Source organism: Polyergus mexicanus, unplaced genomic scaffold, assembly GCF_030449975.1.
Source record: "Polyergus mexicanus isolate NDT 795.1 unplaced genomic scaffold, iyPolMexi1.0 SCAF_8, whole genome shotgun sequence".
Classification (NCBI taxonomy): Eukaryota; Metazoa; Arthropoda; class Insecta; order Hymenoptera; family Formicidae; genus Polyergus; species Polyergus mexicanus.
The window spans coordinates 740909-757763 of NW_027223328.1; the positions used below are offsets into that span (position 1 = coordinate 740909).

At 28.9% G+C, this 16855-nt stretch overlaps 2 protein-coding genes across 3 annotated transcripts; one reads left to right on the forward strand and one right to left on the reverse strand.

The window, feature by feature from the left end:
* Positions 1-186: 186 nt before the first annotated feature.
* On the reverse strand, positions 187-16526 carry Neb (kinesin family member nebbish). 2 transcript variants are annotated; one of them, XM_070300926.1, is made up of 12 exons: positions 16334-16526; positions 15451-16005; positions 14792-15338; positions 14480-14707; positions 14264-14392; positions 4791-4951; positions 4376-4576; positions 3658-3930; positions 2653-2725; positions 2394-2563; positions 1515-1977; positions 187-1293 (listed from the first exon to the last, which is right to left on the reverse strand). In XM_070300926.1, the coding sequence occupies exons 1-12, from the start codon at positions 16438-16440 to the stop codon at positions 466-468; spliced, it is 3735 nt and encodes a 1244-aa protein (XP_070157027.1). In that variant the 5' UTR covers positions 16441-16526; the 3' UTR covers positions 187-465. The 2 variants fall into 2 exon arrangements, with proteins under 2 accessions (XP_070157027.1, XP_070157028.1); XM_070300927.1 differs by lacking the exon at positions 3658-3930.
* On the forward strand, positions 6802-13901 carry LOC138935932 (uncharacterized). Its single transcript, XM_070300928.1, has 2 exons — positions 6802-7232; positions 12357-13901. The coding sequence occupies exons 1-2, from the start codon at positions 6851-6853 to the stop codon at positions 12602-12604; spliced, it is 630 nt and encodes a 209-aa protein (XP_070157029.1). The 5' UTR covers positions 6802-6850; the 3' UTR covers positions 12605-13901.
* Positions 16527-16855: the final 329 nt, after the last annotated feature.

Sequence of the window (16855 nt, forward strand, 5' to 3'; positions counted from 1 at the left end):
AAGCAGTGGTATCAACGCAGAGTACTCATCATTTATAACTAGGCTTACATACACAATATACAATTCATATAATATTCATAAATTATAAAAAACATTTCTTTTTACTTAACATATTCGTAAAACAAATAATTTCTTTGTATCTTAGTATCTTGTTACTAAGCCTCTTAATTAGGTTACATGAATTAAAACTGTTTTATAATGCAAGCAAAATTTCAAAATTAAATAGAACTGATAAAATAGTAAAATATGAAAAAACAAAAGGCATGTTCTAATGAATTATTTAAAGCTTATTAAAAGATATAAATTAATTAAATGAGTCACCAGTCTACATTTGTGAAACGATATGTATCATTATTGTATCATTATTGTAGTATTATTACAATAACAAGAAGATACTTTTAAGATGATAGTTGAAAAGTTTTGTTTAAAAATCATTCTAAGTAGCTATTGCTTACTTTATCGAACTCATTGACGTTCAATTTTATCAATGAATCTCACGTTTTTTGGAGAATTTTCAGTTTTCACATCAATGTTACTTTGCATGCTAGATTTCTTGGGTGACATATTGTGATTTAAGGAATTTTTCACAACATTTTTCACAGTTAATGCTTTATCTATGTTGCTATTACTGACATTATCTGATGAGACTGTATTTTCTTCCTTGCATTTATTTATATCTCTATTCTGGAAGATAGTCTTTATATCATTTGTTACATCAATGACAGTGTTGTTGGCACTGTTTATCGAATTTGTACTCGTGTCTTCACATTCACTTAAATCTTTATTTTGGAAGATGTTTTTTAAAGTTTCAATAATATCTTGTATCTTGGTTAATGATTCGACGATTGGCTTAATATTGTGATTCTGATATTGACACAGCTTGCTCAAGGTCTTCGCAGCAACTTCAATTTGAGTAAGACATGCATTTATATCTTCCTGTTGATCATGCGTTACAAAAGGTTGATCATTTAAAGTCGGTTCCAATATAGATGTGTCCATGGTAAGTTGATGAATGCTCTCATTCAATTGTTTTTTTACAGGTGTCATATTTATCGAAATTCGACTATTGTTTAAAGAATCTTCGAATATTTCTCTCGTGTCATAAGGTTCCCAATTGTAAGGGAAATCCCGCAATTCCTTTATCGAGTCTTTTATATCATAGTTTCTCAAGCGATGAATCCAATCTAAAAAGTCCATCGGTTGCCATAATGTCTCCATCATATGGGTTTTATCACGAACGCGAATCACTGACTGTAAATTCTTTTTTACTATTATTTGTTGTTGATCAAATTCCTAGAAACAGAAAGTAGCATGAAGATTTCTGGAGGAAAAGTTGAAACAATTGTGTATACACAATCTGTTACATAGAGTATTATATTCTTTAATAAAAATTTTAAAATAAAAAAAAAATTATTCTATATCTTTTATTCAATTTACACGATAAATTATCTTAATTTATATATTACTGGATATTTTCTCTAATATGTATATATAATTGTTGTAACATAGCTCACATAATTAAATCCAGCTTCTTTACATCGCTGAGTCGCTTCCTTGACGAGTATTTGCATTTCATGCAAACTAATGCCACCGGCGGTTATTGCTTTTTGATTAAGTTTTGTCTTTAGCGCATTCTCAATATCTGCAGTTCTCTCGTTCAGAATATTCTCCAGTTCCTGTAGAAAGTTTGATTTGTATGGCGATAGTCTCGCGTGACTTTGCTCCAGTTGTATTTTCTTGATCTTATTGTTAGTTTCCATCTCTGTGACGAGTAATTCCTTTTCCAATTCCAGTTCCCTCTTTCTATGATTAATTTGTTCGAGTGCGTGCTTTTGCTCTTCCACAGTGGAACCGAGAATTTCGATTTTATGCTCATATGCTGATTTTTGCGACCCGAGTTGCAACTCCACTTCGCGTTTGGCATTTTCCAGTTCCTTTATCGCTTTCTGTTTCGATTCCTCCAATTCTGCTCTTAATCTGTATCAAAGAAAAATTATTATGTATAAAAATAGTAATTGTCACGATGATATTTGTCGATGGGAGAAGAATCAGAACGCAAATGCATGTATGTTGATAAGTATTTATGTTATTAACGATATATTTTGATAACAATGCAAAATTATATCATTAATTATAGTACAAATAGCAAAAGCGTAAAACCGTCAAATGTTTTGATCGAATCTTCAATGAATGAATTTGCTATCATTATAGTACAATCAGTAGTAACAAGTAAAATGGCATTCTCACAATCTTCATTGAAACAATCATTAGTAACATAAATATTTACATTATATTAAATTGCGTTCTAATTAATCCTTTTTTTTTCGATTAATATTTAATATCAAGAAATTTGTTCATTTTTTCTAACTATATTTATTCTGAGCAATATATACCTTTCTTCCTGTACTCGGAGAATTTCTTGATATGCAAATTCAAAATCTATCGCTTGTGTAGAAAGTTTGGCATTGCACGGCTCATTATACGGATTTAGGACTTTGAAATAGTGATTACCACCGATGACTAAACGATCGCCATGTTTAAGCATAATTTTTCCAGTTATTATCTAAAAAGTAATAGAAATATTTTTATCAAATTTTATTTTTTATCTCTTTTACAAACAACTATTAGCGATATATTATTCATTGTCATTACCTGCCCATTGACATATGTGTCTCCGTCCATTTCGGGTGTCAAGATTAATTTTCCGCCCTTATTTTCGATGGAGCTAAAAAAAGAAAGATAATATAGCAAACGCAATCGATAAATAATAATACATAAGACGATAAGGGAAAGAGATTAAAAATGTTAATCGTGCATATGTGCAAGAATTGAAATATTCAGTAAAATAAGCATTATATCTGTTTCGATGAATACTCAATTTTCATCAAGTGCATAAGTCCATTTTGAAACGAGCTGTAACTTGTTGCATATTTGTTAGCAAATTAAACAAGTACAATTCAAATATTTTACCGTAAGTCTCCAACTTATTCAGATTCCAATTTATTCAGTAACTTGTGAATCCCTAATATATTCTGCATAATGTGACATGATTGCCGATAGTAAAACAGCATAATAGAATTATAAATAGAATGTACGAATATTATATAAGAAAAATCGACAACGCTTATATAGAATTACAAGAAATACAAAATTTGTTTCACATCTAATCAGAATTCATCTAATCAATAAAATAATTTGTATAAATTAATAATTGTTACTATACATCCTTATTCGTTGCATAATAGTAGCATTATACATGCATTAAGATTAAAAACAGTTGAAAGAACTAACAAACAATGTACAATATATACATAGAAATACTTAGCTTCAAAAAGTTCTTGGAATTGGTTGGCATAATTACTGAAACTGTATAAAGAAATATAGCTGAAAAACTTGAAGAAGATACAGCTTAAATAATTCATAGTATTTTATATTTTTTAGAAAGAAAGTGTTTCCCAGAACTTTTTGAAACTGTTGGTATGATGGAGAAAATATATTCACACAATATATTCAAAAAAATACACATAACGAAAAAGAAAAGCCAGCATACACACTAGAAAAATATCTCCTCTATTTCGCCAATTCATTCCCTCTTCCTCTTTTTTATTTAAGCCCAAGGATGAAAAAAGAAACAAGCACACATAGTCTTTGACTAACCAGTGCAATTCCCTAACAAGAGGTCCATCCAACATGATATCCAGTTTTCTGAGGGTAGATTCAGGTCCGCTACTTTTCCCAACACGAACCAAACCTGGAGGTATGAGATACAAAAGCGTACCGGATAACATAGGATCGGCTGCGAGATTTACGAGACAAGCCTGTTTATCTTTTTCGTGAAAATCAATCTCGATGGCGATTCCACAACGACGCAAATATTTAAGCTCCGAACTTTTTTTCTCCTCGGCTTTCTGGAACTTTTCGTGCCAGCTCCTGTAATTATACGTGTCTTAACGATTAGATCCTACCGATTCAATGTAAATCGTAAAAAATCACTAAACAAATTTGCGAAATTTCTGTACAGACTTAATGACACCACGTATGATTCCACGATAAATAGCTTCATTTACGGACACACATAAATCCTGAAACTTTGACAAATTTTATTGTAAAGGATAAAATTAATTATAATTTCCGAGCTTTCAACAAAATAATAATAATTTAACGTCATAAAATATGTATCTATTATAAGTTCCTTATTTAAAAGTTATATCTTATAATTACAAAATTATTCTGGTTAATTTTTTTTTAATGATCAATTGAAGATAATTTATTTTAAATTGAAATATATATATACATATAAATTATTATAGAAAGTCAAATATGGATTTGACTTCATTATCCTTTTATATATAAGAGATCCAATTATTTCACTCACATTTGAGTTGCGGCCAATTGTTCTTCTGTTTTCTTTAACTGATCTTTCAATTTATCAATCTCCTTTTGCTTTTGCTTAACTTTCCCATCGGACTGATGCATTGGCTCGATGCAATTGAGTAATCGACGAGGTATAACTCCAATTTGCTTCTCATATCCCTCTCGCACCCCGCGTAAACGTTGAACTTCAGCTTGTAATTCGCTATTCGAATAAATTAAGTTATTAAAATATATATATTTTACTTTATATACTTTGGTTCTCTCAAATATAGCAATAATAAAATTCGAATTTTTTTAAGTATTTTTTTTTTTCCATATTCGTGCGATTTTTATGTTTCTGACATTTTTGCAGAATGTAATCCTGATGATAAATATCGAATTTTTGTTTAATTGTATTCAAGAAAGAAATATTTTACCGAATTACACGATCATGTGGATCTTCGTTGATACGGATTCGGTTGACTATAGCTCTAGCCTGGCATGCATATCGAAGAGTCGCTAGAGTTTCTTCCACGTGAATATTAGCCGGCGATACCGTTCCCAACATCGCCGTCCGTGAATTACCTCCTAAACTCTCCTATAGAAATATTTATGTATATTTTTTTTACACAATCTCTTAGAAACTTCTCCCCACAATACGTATTTTTATATAGAATTATATGTGATTAAATCATCAAGACGAGAAAAACATATAAGTAATGTTTGCAACATCCCCTCTTCGCTTTCCTCATTTAAAATATAAAAATATTTTTTGAAGCATAATATGTATTTTTATATCTCTTTTCTATTATGCTTATAAATAAGGATTTTATTTTTTATTATGTTTTTCTGAAATTGCCACGCTGCAATGCTATATTATCGAAACACAAATTAGATAAAAATAGTACAAGTAAATAAATAATAAATATATACAAATAATTTTGTAACACCCAGATTACCCAGACAACACATGTCTGTGAAAGATAACTAAAAGACAACTTAAAGGCTTATTGTCTTAGACATCTTTAAGATGCCTTTTGTCTTTTCTGTGTTGTCTGGAAACATCAGAAACATCGAAAGCAATTGGTTGCAAATCTGATGATTTATAGATTGTATCACTGGATATCGTCGATTAAAATTGTCATCCATCAATGACAAACCGATCTTTTTTATACATCGATAAATAAATAAAGAGATAGTATTAAAAAAGAATATATTTTTTGTTTGTGCGTAGTATTTAAGATAAATTTAAATAAAGCTAAAATTTTTAATCAACTTTATTTTTCAAGAGCCAATTGCCGAAAATAAATAATATACCTATTTCTTCATATTTATTTTAAGTAAACAAATAACAATTTATGCTTCGTTTTTCTTGAAATAGCTTGAAAGCACAATTAATTTTCAGACTGTCTGCTGTTTCTAATATATCTTAATTGTATTTACAGAAATTGTACCTAATACTACAGAGTTGCACGTGGATGATGAAATAGTACAACAGTAAGATTTATATTTATATCGATTAGCAAATTTCCAAAATCTTAATCATAAAATTGGATTATTGTTGTACACAACATGTAAATCACTACAGTTTTATCTATATATTTACAAATATTAATAGACTGTTTTTATATAGTGTGAAGAGAACTTATATATATAGTTAAAAAAAAAAAAAAAAAAAAAAAACTCGAGTAGGTGATTGAATAATATTTTGTTTGTCTAAACAAAATCTGCATAAAATTTGATAAAATATTACCGAAAAAGATTTCAAGTATGTAGTAGAATAAACTGAACTTGTATGAAACTGTAAGAGCGAAAAATCTTCCAGATAAAAAAGATGAATCATTTACAGAAAAATATTTTTCAGAAAATCATTTAAAAAAAAAAAAAAAGAGAGACGATTGAATCATTGAATCTAGTAATGTTTTTTAATAATAAAATAAAATATAAAAATGAAAAAAAAAATATAATATAAAATATAATAAATTTATACGTATAAAATTGTTATAAACAGATACCGCCTCCACCGCATGCGGCTTTCACGCCGTTAAATATCCGAGAATTATGAATGAAAAAAATATCTTTTGCGATAATTTTAATAATAAATTAACTCGATTCAATAAATATTAATGCGTCCATAATGAAAAGCTATATTATTTTAATTCATACAAATATGATTAATGTATTAGTTTTTTTTATGAGTATCGACAATAAAATAAAACGTGAGCGCTAATATGTACGCACGCACGCATGCGACTTTCGTTGTCACGCACATTGCTACCTTTTGCGCGTCGCGCAAATTCACGAGAAGCGGCGAAGGTGATTGGCGGAGCGGAAGGTGGGGCACATCGGGAGCGTAAACAAGCGTATACGCATTCCGAAGGATGGAAGATGTATATGTATCGTAAAAGAAGCGGTAGAGGGGAACGGACGTAGAAGCGGTGAAGGGGAGTGGGGTTGACCGACAGATAAACATTACATGCGTTGGAGTTAAACATGCATGCACGATCCACGCATCCACGTTTCGTTAGTTGAAAGCAGAAGCGATCGGCGACGGATCAAACTGACGTCTTTTGGAAGAAGAAAACTGCGTTTTTGCGATCGAGCACACGGAGACCGTGACGCTTTATCCACAACTGATCTTCTGGAGCAATCGCAGCATCTTGAGAAAAAGAATCATGCTCGAGAATACGAGTCGCTGACGAGAGAATCGCCGACAACAATTCTCGTTCTTGTCATTTTCATTCAAACGTTGATAGCTAATCGAAAAATCGTCATGGATCTCGTTTACATACCAGAGGTGTTTACTTATGGATATTCGAGAAATCCGCAGTATCGCGACTACGAATTACCATGGAACAAGGACTACTTCAATAGCACCAGTGAGTACAGAATCTTTTTTATTGTATTCAATTTGGAGCTAATAATGTATCGTTTATGGAAACAGAATATGTAATCATATTCGTATTGCGAAAACTAGCGTATTTTCTATTCATTATTCTTCACCATAACTTGGTAATAACTGACAACTAATTATGGATATTCTTTCCCTCTAATTACTATACTCATATTTTATTGATGGTAATAAGCTATAAGTGGCATTACTTTTATATACTTGCAGCGAAGATATTTCCTTCAATGAACATACAAGATGTCTTTTTTTCGTTTAACGAACGAATTCTTTTTCCAAAATCCAAAGTCGATCTCCTTTTTTTTTTTATTTAAACAAGAATATTAATAATTTTTAAGATAATATAAATGATTGAAAACGGACGAATGCGAATCGAATAGCAGAATAATAATAGATTTCAAAATCTTATTTTTCAGTGAATCTTTGCAGAAAAAAAGATGTAGAAAGAGAGAATTGTCTTATGTCTTGACAGATGATCTTGATTTAAGATCGAATTATTATCGTGATATTTAAAGAATCAAGGAAAAACTGGATATTTTCGATAAAATAAAAAAAAAAATGCACTTTAATCAAAAAAATTCAAAAAATCTCTTAGATTGATGTCCTGTATATTGGATAAGATAATGATTGGCACAATGATATTTAACTTTGTTAAAATACAACAAAGATATATTGCGCGCAGATGATTAATGATGTTTATTAAACGTGGTCTTTGCAGGCGCCAAGCAAAATAATTTCCCAACGTAAATAAGAGGCAGGCTCAGATTTTATTTTACAAATATTAATTTAATTAATAAACAAAAAAGTATATTTCCGTTTTAATCGGTGGTTTTTTTTTCTCACAAGATCGCGTATATAGAATAAAATAAATATCACGTATATTTTTGCCAGAAGAAAATATGATGAAAATAATTGACAAGTAATCTCAAGATATATATATCGTTGCTTTTATCTGTAGCTGTCATATCTTATCGCTGATTTTTAGTATTTGTCGGTAAGGATCGAATAGCATATTTTTAGGCACTCGTCAAACAAAGAAAAAAATAAACAGTTATTTCAATTATTTATATCCGAATTCTTCCGTAATCATACTCATCATTTTAAGTGAAATAAATAATATCGACGTACTTTTCGATTATTCGAAATTTATCGTTACAGCTATTTAATGTCTATATAAGAACATTCCGAATCGGATGAAGACTGACAATGAGAAGAGAATATAAACACGTAAAAATCAATAGCCGTAAAAAGTATTGTAAAAGTATGACTCTTCAGAATAATCATTGTGTACAGAAATTTCGCAATCTGTGAACGACGAAATGGCTTCTTATACGCGAACAAAAAGTTTTTCAAACTTAACAGAGTAAATTGAGTTGTAGTAGATAAATTAAAAATTATAAATAAAAAAAGAAATTTTAAGTAAAAAAGAATTATAGTACATTAGTTTTATATAAATATATGAGAAGAGATGAATATTATGATATAAAACAATATAGATATATATTATTATAATAAATTGTAAAAGATTTTTGTGAACTCATGTCGTATTTTTGCTGCGATTTAAATGTACAATATCGCCATATACATACAATGTCGTTATATCCATCAGACAGATTAAAAATGCTGATAAGTATATATATCAATGCAAAATATGCAAAAACTAACTGCGTCAACATTTTGTTAATAAATTAGCATTAAATTCTCGTTATAAGAACACGAAATACACTCCAAACGTAATCGAAAATAATCAATATTTCTAATATAAAATAATATATGATAATAGAAATAATAATTCTTCGCATTATAATTTTATATTACACATTATATCGCTACAGTTTAGATGTACATATCATGTACACCAAAGGAGAAATATTGTTAAAAAAAAGATAACCACTACATTATCACGAATTCGCGTTTTTACATACCGCATTTTATCAATATTAATCGCACTTATAGACATGCGGTGTTTATAGCCATAATTCTTTGGATAATTTCATCGAGACAGGATGATTTACACGATATTAATTATTAAATATTGCTCGATTTAATAATGGTAAGAAAGATACGCAAAAGCACACGTGTTACTGTATTTTCTCATGCAAATCAGTCTTTATTTACGTCATCGCAACCAGATAAGCGTTGCATAATTATGAAAATCAGTTTTAGCATGGAACGTTTATTTATGAAATGCGTATCTCGATTTTTATGGTCATACACCGGGGTTTTTTTTTTTTTTTTTTTTTTTTTTTTTTTTTTTTTTTTTTTTTTTTACGTTGTCGATCAAATATTATATTGGTGATAATACTTTGATGCGAATTTACCGCGCGTTTATCTCATATCTGCGCAATCTTAATACGGACAAATAAAAAGAGGATCACTTGTTAGCATATTTAAGATAAATTATGATATATCAGATAAAATGAGATATTATCGATGGTACAATCTTAAATTTCTATCTCAGAAAAATTGCATTGGTCAATTAATTATTACATTGCGAAAACAATAAGCACATTATTATTGAGGATGTTATCGATATTACTGAATTATACCGAGATTAGATATACGTAAGAGTCGCGTCAATTTCGAGAAACGGGGATGATGGATTCTTTAATAAAATTTAAATTAAAATTTTCTTTTATGTGTGAAAATGTGAAAAAAGAGAATCAATTATTTTCGAGAAAAGATATACAAAGTATTGAGATAATACATATATGAGCAAATAATTTGCATTATATTTATTCGCAATTCCAGTTGTTCTAGGTATCATCCGTACGCACGTTACGTTTCTGTGATATATACACGCGCGTCTATTTTTAGCTGGTTTCTTCGGACGAGTTGACCCGAATCACGTTTCGGACTTCAAAGCATCTTTTCTCGTTATCAATCCGCGGATTCGTTTTGAAATTCAAAACACGATAACTCTCCCGATAAGAAACTTGCCAAATGTCAATTTTAAACATTTGACAAGAATGCTAATCAGATTTCAAAAGCTTTTAAAACATTTTTGAAATGCATCTTCAATCCTTCAAACGACTGCATCATTTTCATCGGATTAATTATCCCTTGAAATATAAATGTAATCCGTCAATACGTTTGCGACAACTAAACTATTACACGTAGTACATTCAAGTATCTTAATAGCCGCGAGGTAGAACGATGGATTTCCATGACTCAAAGCAAGGATATAATTATCTGGCGCTACAGGTGAGCGAGTCCGAGATCTTACGTTGGCAGTTTTTTAATTAACGCGTCGAATACCGTGACGGTCATTCGATGTTATTATATCGATATGTCTTATTGGCGCAGAACAAAACCAATTATACATATAACATAATTCAAGATAGATTACGTGTATCGCCAATAAAGAGAAAATTAAAAAATAATTAGTATATATGCTAAGAATTTTGATTATTTACTATTTATTTATAATACTGTACATTTAATTAGGTTTTTTTAAAGTACGATTAATACTTTAAAATAAAATATTCACATTTAATGATTAAAAAAAAACTCAGAAAATTATAGCATCACACATAAAAATGTTTCAATTATTGGTTTTAATTAAATCAAAGTATTAAATCACTTTATCTTGAATTATGTTATATAATTGTGTGTAAGTAGATAAAATATTTTATTATATAGTTCATATACAGATTATTTGTACCTCAAAATAAACAATCAGGAATTTGTCAATTTTTAATAATAAATGTTTAATTTCAATCTTATCAAAAATTTTATCCGATTATCGTTGAAATATTATTGAGTTTCATATTTTGTCTACAATAATATATGTAATTGATATAGATATAAAACGTTGCGTAAAATATAAATTAATACTTACTGAAAAAGATTCTATTTATTTTTATTAGCGTACTTATACAAATATGTTAAGTAAAGTTCACGTATCTCTTTTTTTTCTCTTTTTTTTTTGGATAGAAAGTTTGATATTTGAATACTTGCATATCAATTACACATGCATCATTGCGGATAAAATGTTAATAGTTCGATTACTCTGTTTCGTTTCGCGAATATAAGATGTTTTTCTCGAAAAGATACTTTGACTTTTTATATTTCATGAACTGCGTCATATATATACCTCAATATGTTTATTAAGAAAAATATCACGCTATATATATTCACGTTAGCAGGCTCGGTAAGTAAGTTTGCCGAAGAGGAAATAAACCGGTTTAACTGGTAAGTTTTATATGGCTTGTAAAATACGCACAGATAAACATATGCGATTTCCATCAACAAAAAGAGAATGTTTTTAATTTTTATAAAATATTCGTATTCATAAGCACTACATAAAACTATGACAAAATAATAATAATAATAATAATAATAGAAAAAAATGAAGAACTTTCAGCAAAAGATTCGTCTGCAACATTCAAGATCTGAAAATGTATTTTTTTGTTGTGTATTTTACCGTAAAGATATAAAATTATAATTTTTGAGAATTTCCAACTTCGAACTTTCTCTCGTTAAAATCTTTAAATAAGTCTGCTAATTAAAATCAATTATTTCTGTGAGTAATTATTCATGTTTTATGCATAATGTTTATACCTGCATTGATTACATATATACATACCATTATGTAGAAATTTAATATTTCCATAAATATCGGATAAATGTGTTTAATGGGATCTAACTTTATAGATTTATTACTAAAAATTGACGAATCCTTGATTATTCATTTGAGATAAAAATAATTTGTAAACTATATTATTTTAATCGATCTATAGATATATAGGTAACGTAATTCAGACTCAGCAATGTAATATTTCAGCTTACTATAATTGAACCATTACTATACATTTATTGCCGTATGAAAACATAAACCAGTCAATGCGCTTTAATAATTGATTAATAAAATGATGCAGTCAAAATTATAAAAGTAGAAGTTGTATTTTTACTCAAAATTTATTATATATATTCACATAAAAGAAAATTTTTTATATTTACTAGGGTAAGTTAAAAAGTAAAAGAACTTTATAATCTTTATAAAATTCCTTTACTTTTTGACTTGCTTTAATATATAATTATTAAATGAAATTGGAGATTGACACACTATGATTCGTTTCGTATTATTATTTAGGAAAATCAGTGGAAAGCCAACGAACCGCGCAGCAACAATCCAAAGAAAGTTGCCACTTATGCAAAGAGATGAAAAGGAGAAACCTAGCGGTTTACATAAGAAGTAAATCACGAAGCGATTTCTGTCACGAGGGGATCCATGAAGAAGAGGAGGAAAACGATGCAATGAATAGTGAGAAAAATGTGGCAAATACAAACAAAAATAAATTTGCTAAATCATTATGCAATACAAAAAAACCGGAATCATAACTCTTGAAGTATTACATGACGAAAAGAAATAACAATATTAATTTTTATATTAACGCGATATAGAAAAACGAATAGTTTCTTAAAGCTTTTTTATATATTTTACAAGCATGAAAATACAAGCATAATAAATTATTGGGTTAATTAATAAGACATATAAACGTTATATTTTCAAAAACATATGAAATAAATTTTCCAAGAGTAAGATTATAGATGGAATTAAATTAAGATTTATGCCGAAGTTTATCACCGTAAACAGGAATATTTTATTATTGCAATTGTTATCAAGATTATTATTAATAAAGATTATTAAATATATAAAAAAGTAATGATAAATTAGTTTCAATTGGCGTATAAATAATGCTTGCAAAAACTGATCTGCTGAGTTAGATGATGTTTTTGTTTTGAAAAATTGTGATTTTAAAATGTACCTGATATATTGCTTTATGACTAAATTTTCGCAACATTGGTTGCACGCTAGTTTTCTAATAAATGTTTCTTTGTAAATATGGATATAAATACATTTCTATATAAATATGCAGATGCAAAAACAGATATTTGTAGATATGCAAATTTCTTTCTTGGCATATTAAAATTGAATGCCTAAAATTAATATAAAAAACAATAATGTTATTCTTTTATAGAAACTGTTTACTATGACTTCGGTAAATTCAGGAAACTGCATTGATGCTTGCACGCAAATTAGATTTACGTTAAAAAAATAAAGAGAACGAAAAAGTATCATTGTATAATTACACATTTTAGATTTAGTTGATAACTATCCTGCTTATGAGATAGTAAGTATACTTAAACTCGCGCATACTGTAAAAATTGATACAGAGAATCAATTTGAAAATTCGATAAAGTTTTTTATAATGAAAGAGATCGCTAATTGCTTGATACATAAGACTGAATATACGATTTTGCATATAAGATGTAGTAAAGTAGATTAGTTGAATATAATATTGCCACTACATTGTAACAAAATTATGTAACTTGTATTTAGCTCTGAGAGATAAATATATTATAATTAAAAAGATAACTAACAAGACGATGAATAGAATTGAAGATTAGAAATAAGATAATTTACTTTTATCATATTTGTGATATAATAATTATGTATTAAGATTTTGATTTGTATATTATCAGATATAACAAATCATTTTATCGTCATAAATATTGTTATATTACGCACTTGCGTGATTAAATAACATTGCTTGGAAATATAAAGAAACATAAAAAACCGAATATTTTATAATAAGAATAATAATAATGCACAAAAATCTAAATTCTATAAAAATGTGTTTTCCTAAATTACTCCCTCCCTAATAAAACCCCAATAAATTTTATCATTTCCAAAAAAAATATCACATTTTAAAACTATCTAAACTTATTTATATTAATAATGAATAATAATAAGGCATGAAATAAAAAAAATATTAAAATAATACTTCATAACAGTTTAGAAGATTATATAAGGCTTATCTCATATGAGATAATATCTATCTTAAAAATTCATGCCAGTTTGCATACATTCAAAAATATATTTTAGTTTCAAATTCTCAATCTCCAAAAAAATGTATCTATTAAATGATAAACATTTTTATAGCATTTTTGCTTATATATGAATAATCTAAAACACATGATTAAAATAGTACTCACTTTTAGCAGCCATGTTAATACTGATTCACGATATGGTACAAAACCCTGTTTACGATTGTTTGTGTTCTCCGTGAGTGACACAATTACCTTTCCCAAGGTAAGCAAAGATTTATTGATAGATACACCTTCCTATTGTGAATAAATTAATATTAAATATTATAAATTTTATTAAAAATGCATAGTTCAAGTAAAATCTTATTAATCATAAATACTTACTCTTAATCTATCACCAGTAGCAGAAGTTTGACTCAATCTCTCACTACCAGCTAAATCAACCAGATTAATTTTACTACGACGATCGGCATCAAGTGATTCACAATCTAATTTGTTGTCCGAATGTGTCTGAGTTAATATAATACTGAAAATACTATGAGATCGTGAGCTTTTCTCATTCATACCAGTTGCAGCTGTGGCTCTTTGTGAATTTCCAACTTTAAGCCAAGCCTAAAAAATTATATTAATAAGAGATTAAATTCGTATGTAAAAAAAATAAAATTACATTTTGTCATTGCAAAACTATAAAATTACTTGTAAATCCTTGTAACTTTGCACACAATGCTGGCTCAGATCTACAACATAGGGGCCAAAGACAGGATGCTCTCTTACTTTAAGAGGAGCTTTTTTTGATCCATTATTTGTACTAGCCAGGAGATCGTGTATCTTTTCATTATATATTTCAAAATAACTAATTTCTACAGTAGTTATAATCTGTGGATTTTCATGCGCTTGGGTAAATATTTCTTGACAGAATCTCGGTATAATACCGACTTTTTCATCAAAGGGCGTCACGCTTAAGTGCGCAGAATCTACGCCCATTACACTGTAACTTTTCCCAGATCCCGTCTGTCCATATGCGAATAAGCAGACATTATAACCCTCAAAGGCGTTTTGCACTAATGGCAATACCATATTACGAAAGACAATTTCTTGGTTGGCATGACCAGGCGTAAGCGGATCATTATACGAGATGAAGCAATGATCATACATAAAAGTGTGATGTACGGATTCACATTCCACAACAACATTCTGACCATTCCCTTGCACAACTCTTTTAACTTTTGGATCATTCAGTTCTCTAAAATAGATATTAATTACGAATAATTAAGATAATAGAAAAATATATGGTAAATATTTGAATAGAAAAGCTTGTATTATGACATCAATTATAATTGTTAAATTATATTTACTTGGAATTCAAAGGTCTGATGCGTATTCCAACAGTGAGATTACTGCTTTCACCATCATTCATTGTTTGCTCTCCGACTACTATATCATCAATTTTATGAGATGGAGTTTCCAAGTGAACCACATTAAAGCAATCTGGAGTGCTTTGTAACAAAGCATGATCGCTAAAGTAGCATTTCACAGGTGTTCTTGTAGCAGACAAAATATTGAATTTTGTACTGGCACTAGGTGTATTTGTCATCTTTGAATGCTTGGGTGTACAAAACTGTACCACTGATGTTTTGTCGTTAGATGCGCTATTTACAAATCTTGTTCTGACAGGAGTCTTTAATTTCTCATTAGATGTAATATTATTATAAATTGCATTTTCCTGCTTCAATAGATTTGTAGATTTGACACATGGTAGTTGCATACTAGATGACTTATTTGAAGGCCTTAAAGTCTCTGTTATTTCGTGTTTCGTCTTCTGTATAGAACATTGTGTCTTTTTGTTTGTACTTTGATTTTGCGTTGAAGTAGATGGTTCATCAGATAAGATAGGATACAAATCTTTCTTTCTGTAACATAAAAATCATAGTTTTAATTTGATAAGTTTAATTTAATAATAAAACAGATATAAAAAATAATAAAAATAAAAATATTAAATAAAACTTTTTACACACATAGTAAAAGTTACACTTAGAAATAAAAAATGTATATATATGCATTTATATAATTTTAGAGTTAATATTATATAAATAAAAAAATGTGTAGTGATATTTATTTAGTATTTTTGGTAACATGTGATTTACAATTTTTATCTTGATGATAATTAAGAATTTTTAACTATCACGCAAAATATATACAACGGCTATCCAATTGAACAGTGTCAACCGAATTACTTACGTTTTTATCGCAGGAACATTGTTCTCTTTGTTAGAGTTTCTGGGCGAAGTTGAGAAGATAGCTTCGCAATATCCATGACTCGAAGATTTCAAACTGCGGTGAGACATTTCAGTTAAAATCGCGGAAAAACTGACACGTGCAAGAGACAATTTGATCGATTCAGTCAAATTTGATTTTTGCGACTAAACTCTTTTACGAGCTCTTGGTCATGGAATACGAAAATTATACGTAGATATGACTCGGACAAAATAATTGCCACAAGAGATTAATATTTGACCAATCGGAACAAAGACATTTTAGCTTCTTTTGCGTAGTTTGATACGAGCTTTAGAAACTGTTGGCATTACTGCGCAGGCGAGTAGAGAAGGGAGACGATGTTGAGGTTAGGTATCAATAAGTACATGACGGCTGCGATCGACAAGACGCTAGAAATGCTTCGAAGCGTTTGATTGACCAATCAGTACAAAAAGAGTAAAGATTTATTTATTTTGATTGGTTAATGCAATGCTTCGAAGCATTTCT

Bases quoted from the DNA above. Each gene is read 5' to 3' on its own strand.
- LOC138935932 (XM_070300928.1), top strand. From the start codon at position 6,851: ATGCACGATCCACGCATCCACGTTTCGTTAGTTGAAAGCAGAAGCGAT. The intron at 7,233-12,356 runs GTGAGTACAGAA...ATTATTATTTAG, and splicing joins GGACTACTTCAATAGCACCA to GAAAATCAGTGGAAAGCCAA.
- Neb (XM_070300926.1), bottom strand. From the start codon at position 16,440: ATGTCTCACCGCAGTTTGAAATCTTCGAGTCATGGATATTGCGAAGCT. The intron at 2,726-3,657 runs GTTAGTCAAAGA...TTCTTTTTTTAG, and splicing joins CTTGTTAGGGAATTGCACTG to CTCCATCGAAAATAAGGGCG. The intron at 2,564-2,652 runs GTAATGACAATG...ATTACTTTTTAG, and splicing joins ACACATATGTCAATGGGCAG to ATAATAACTGGAAAAATTAT.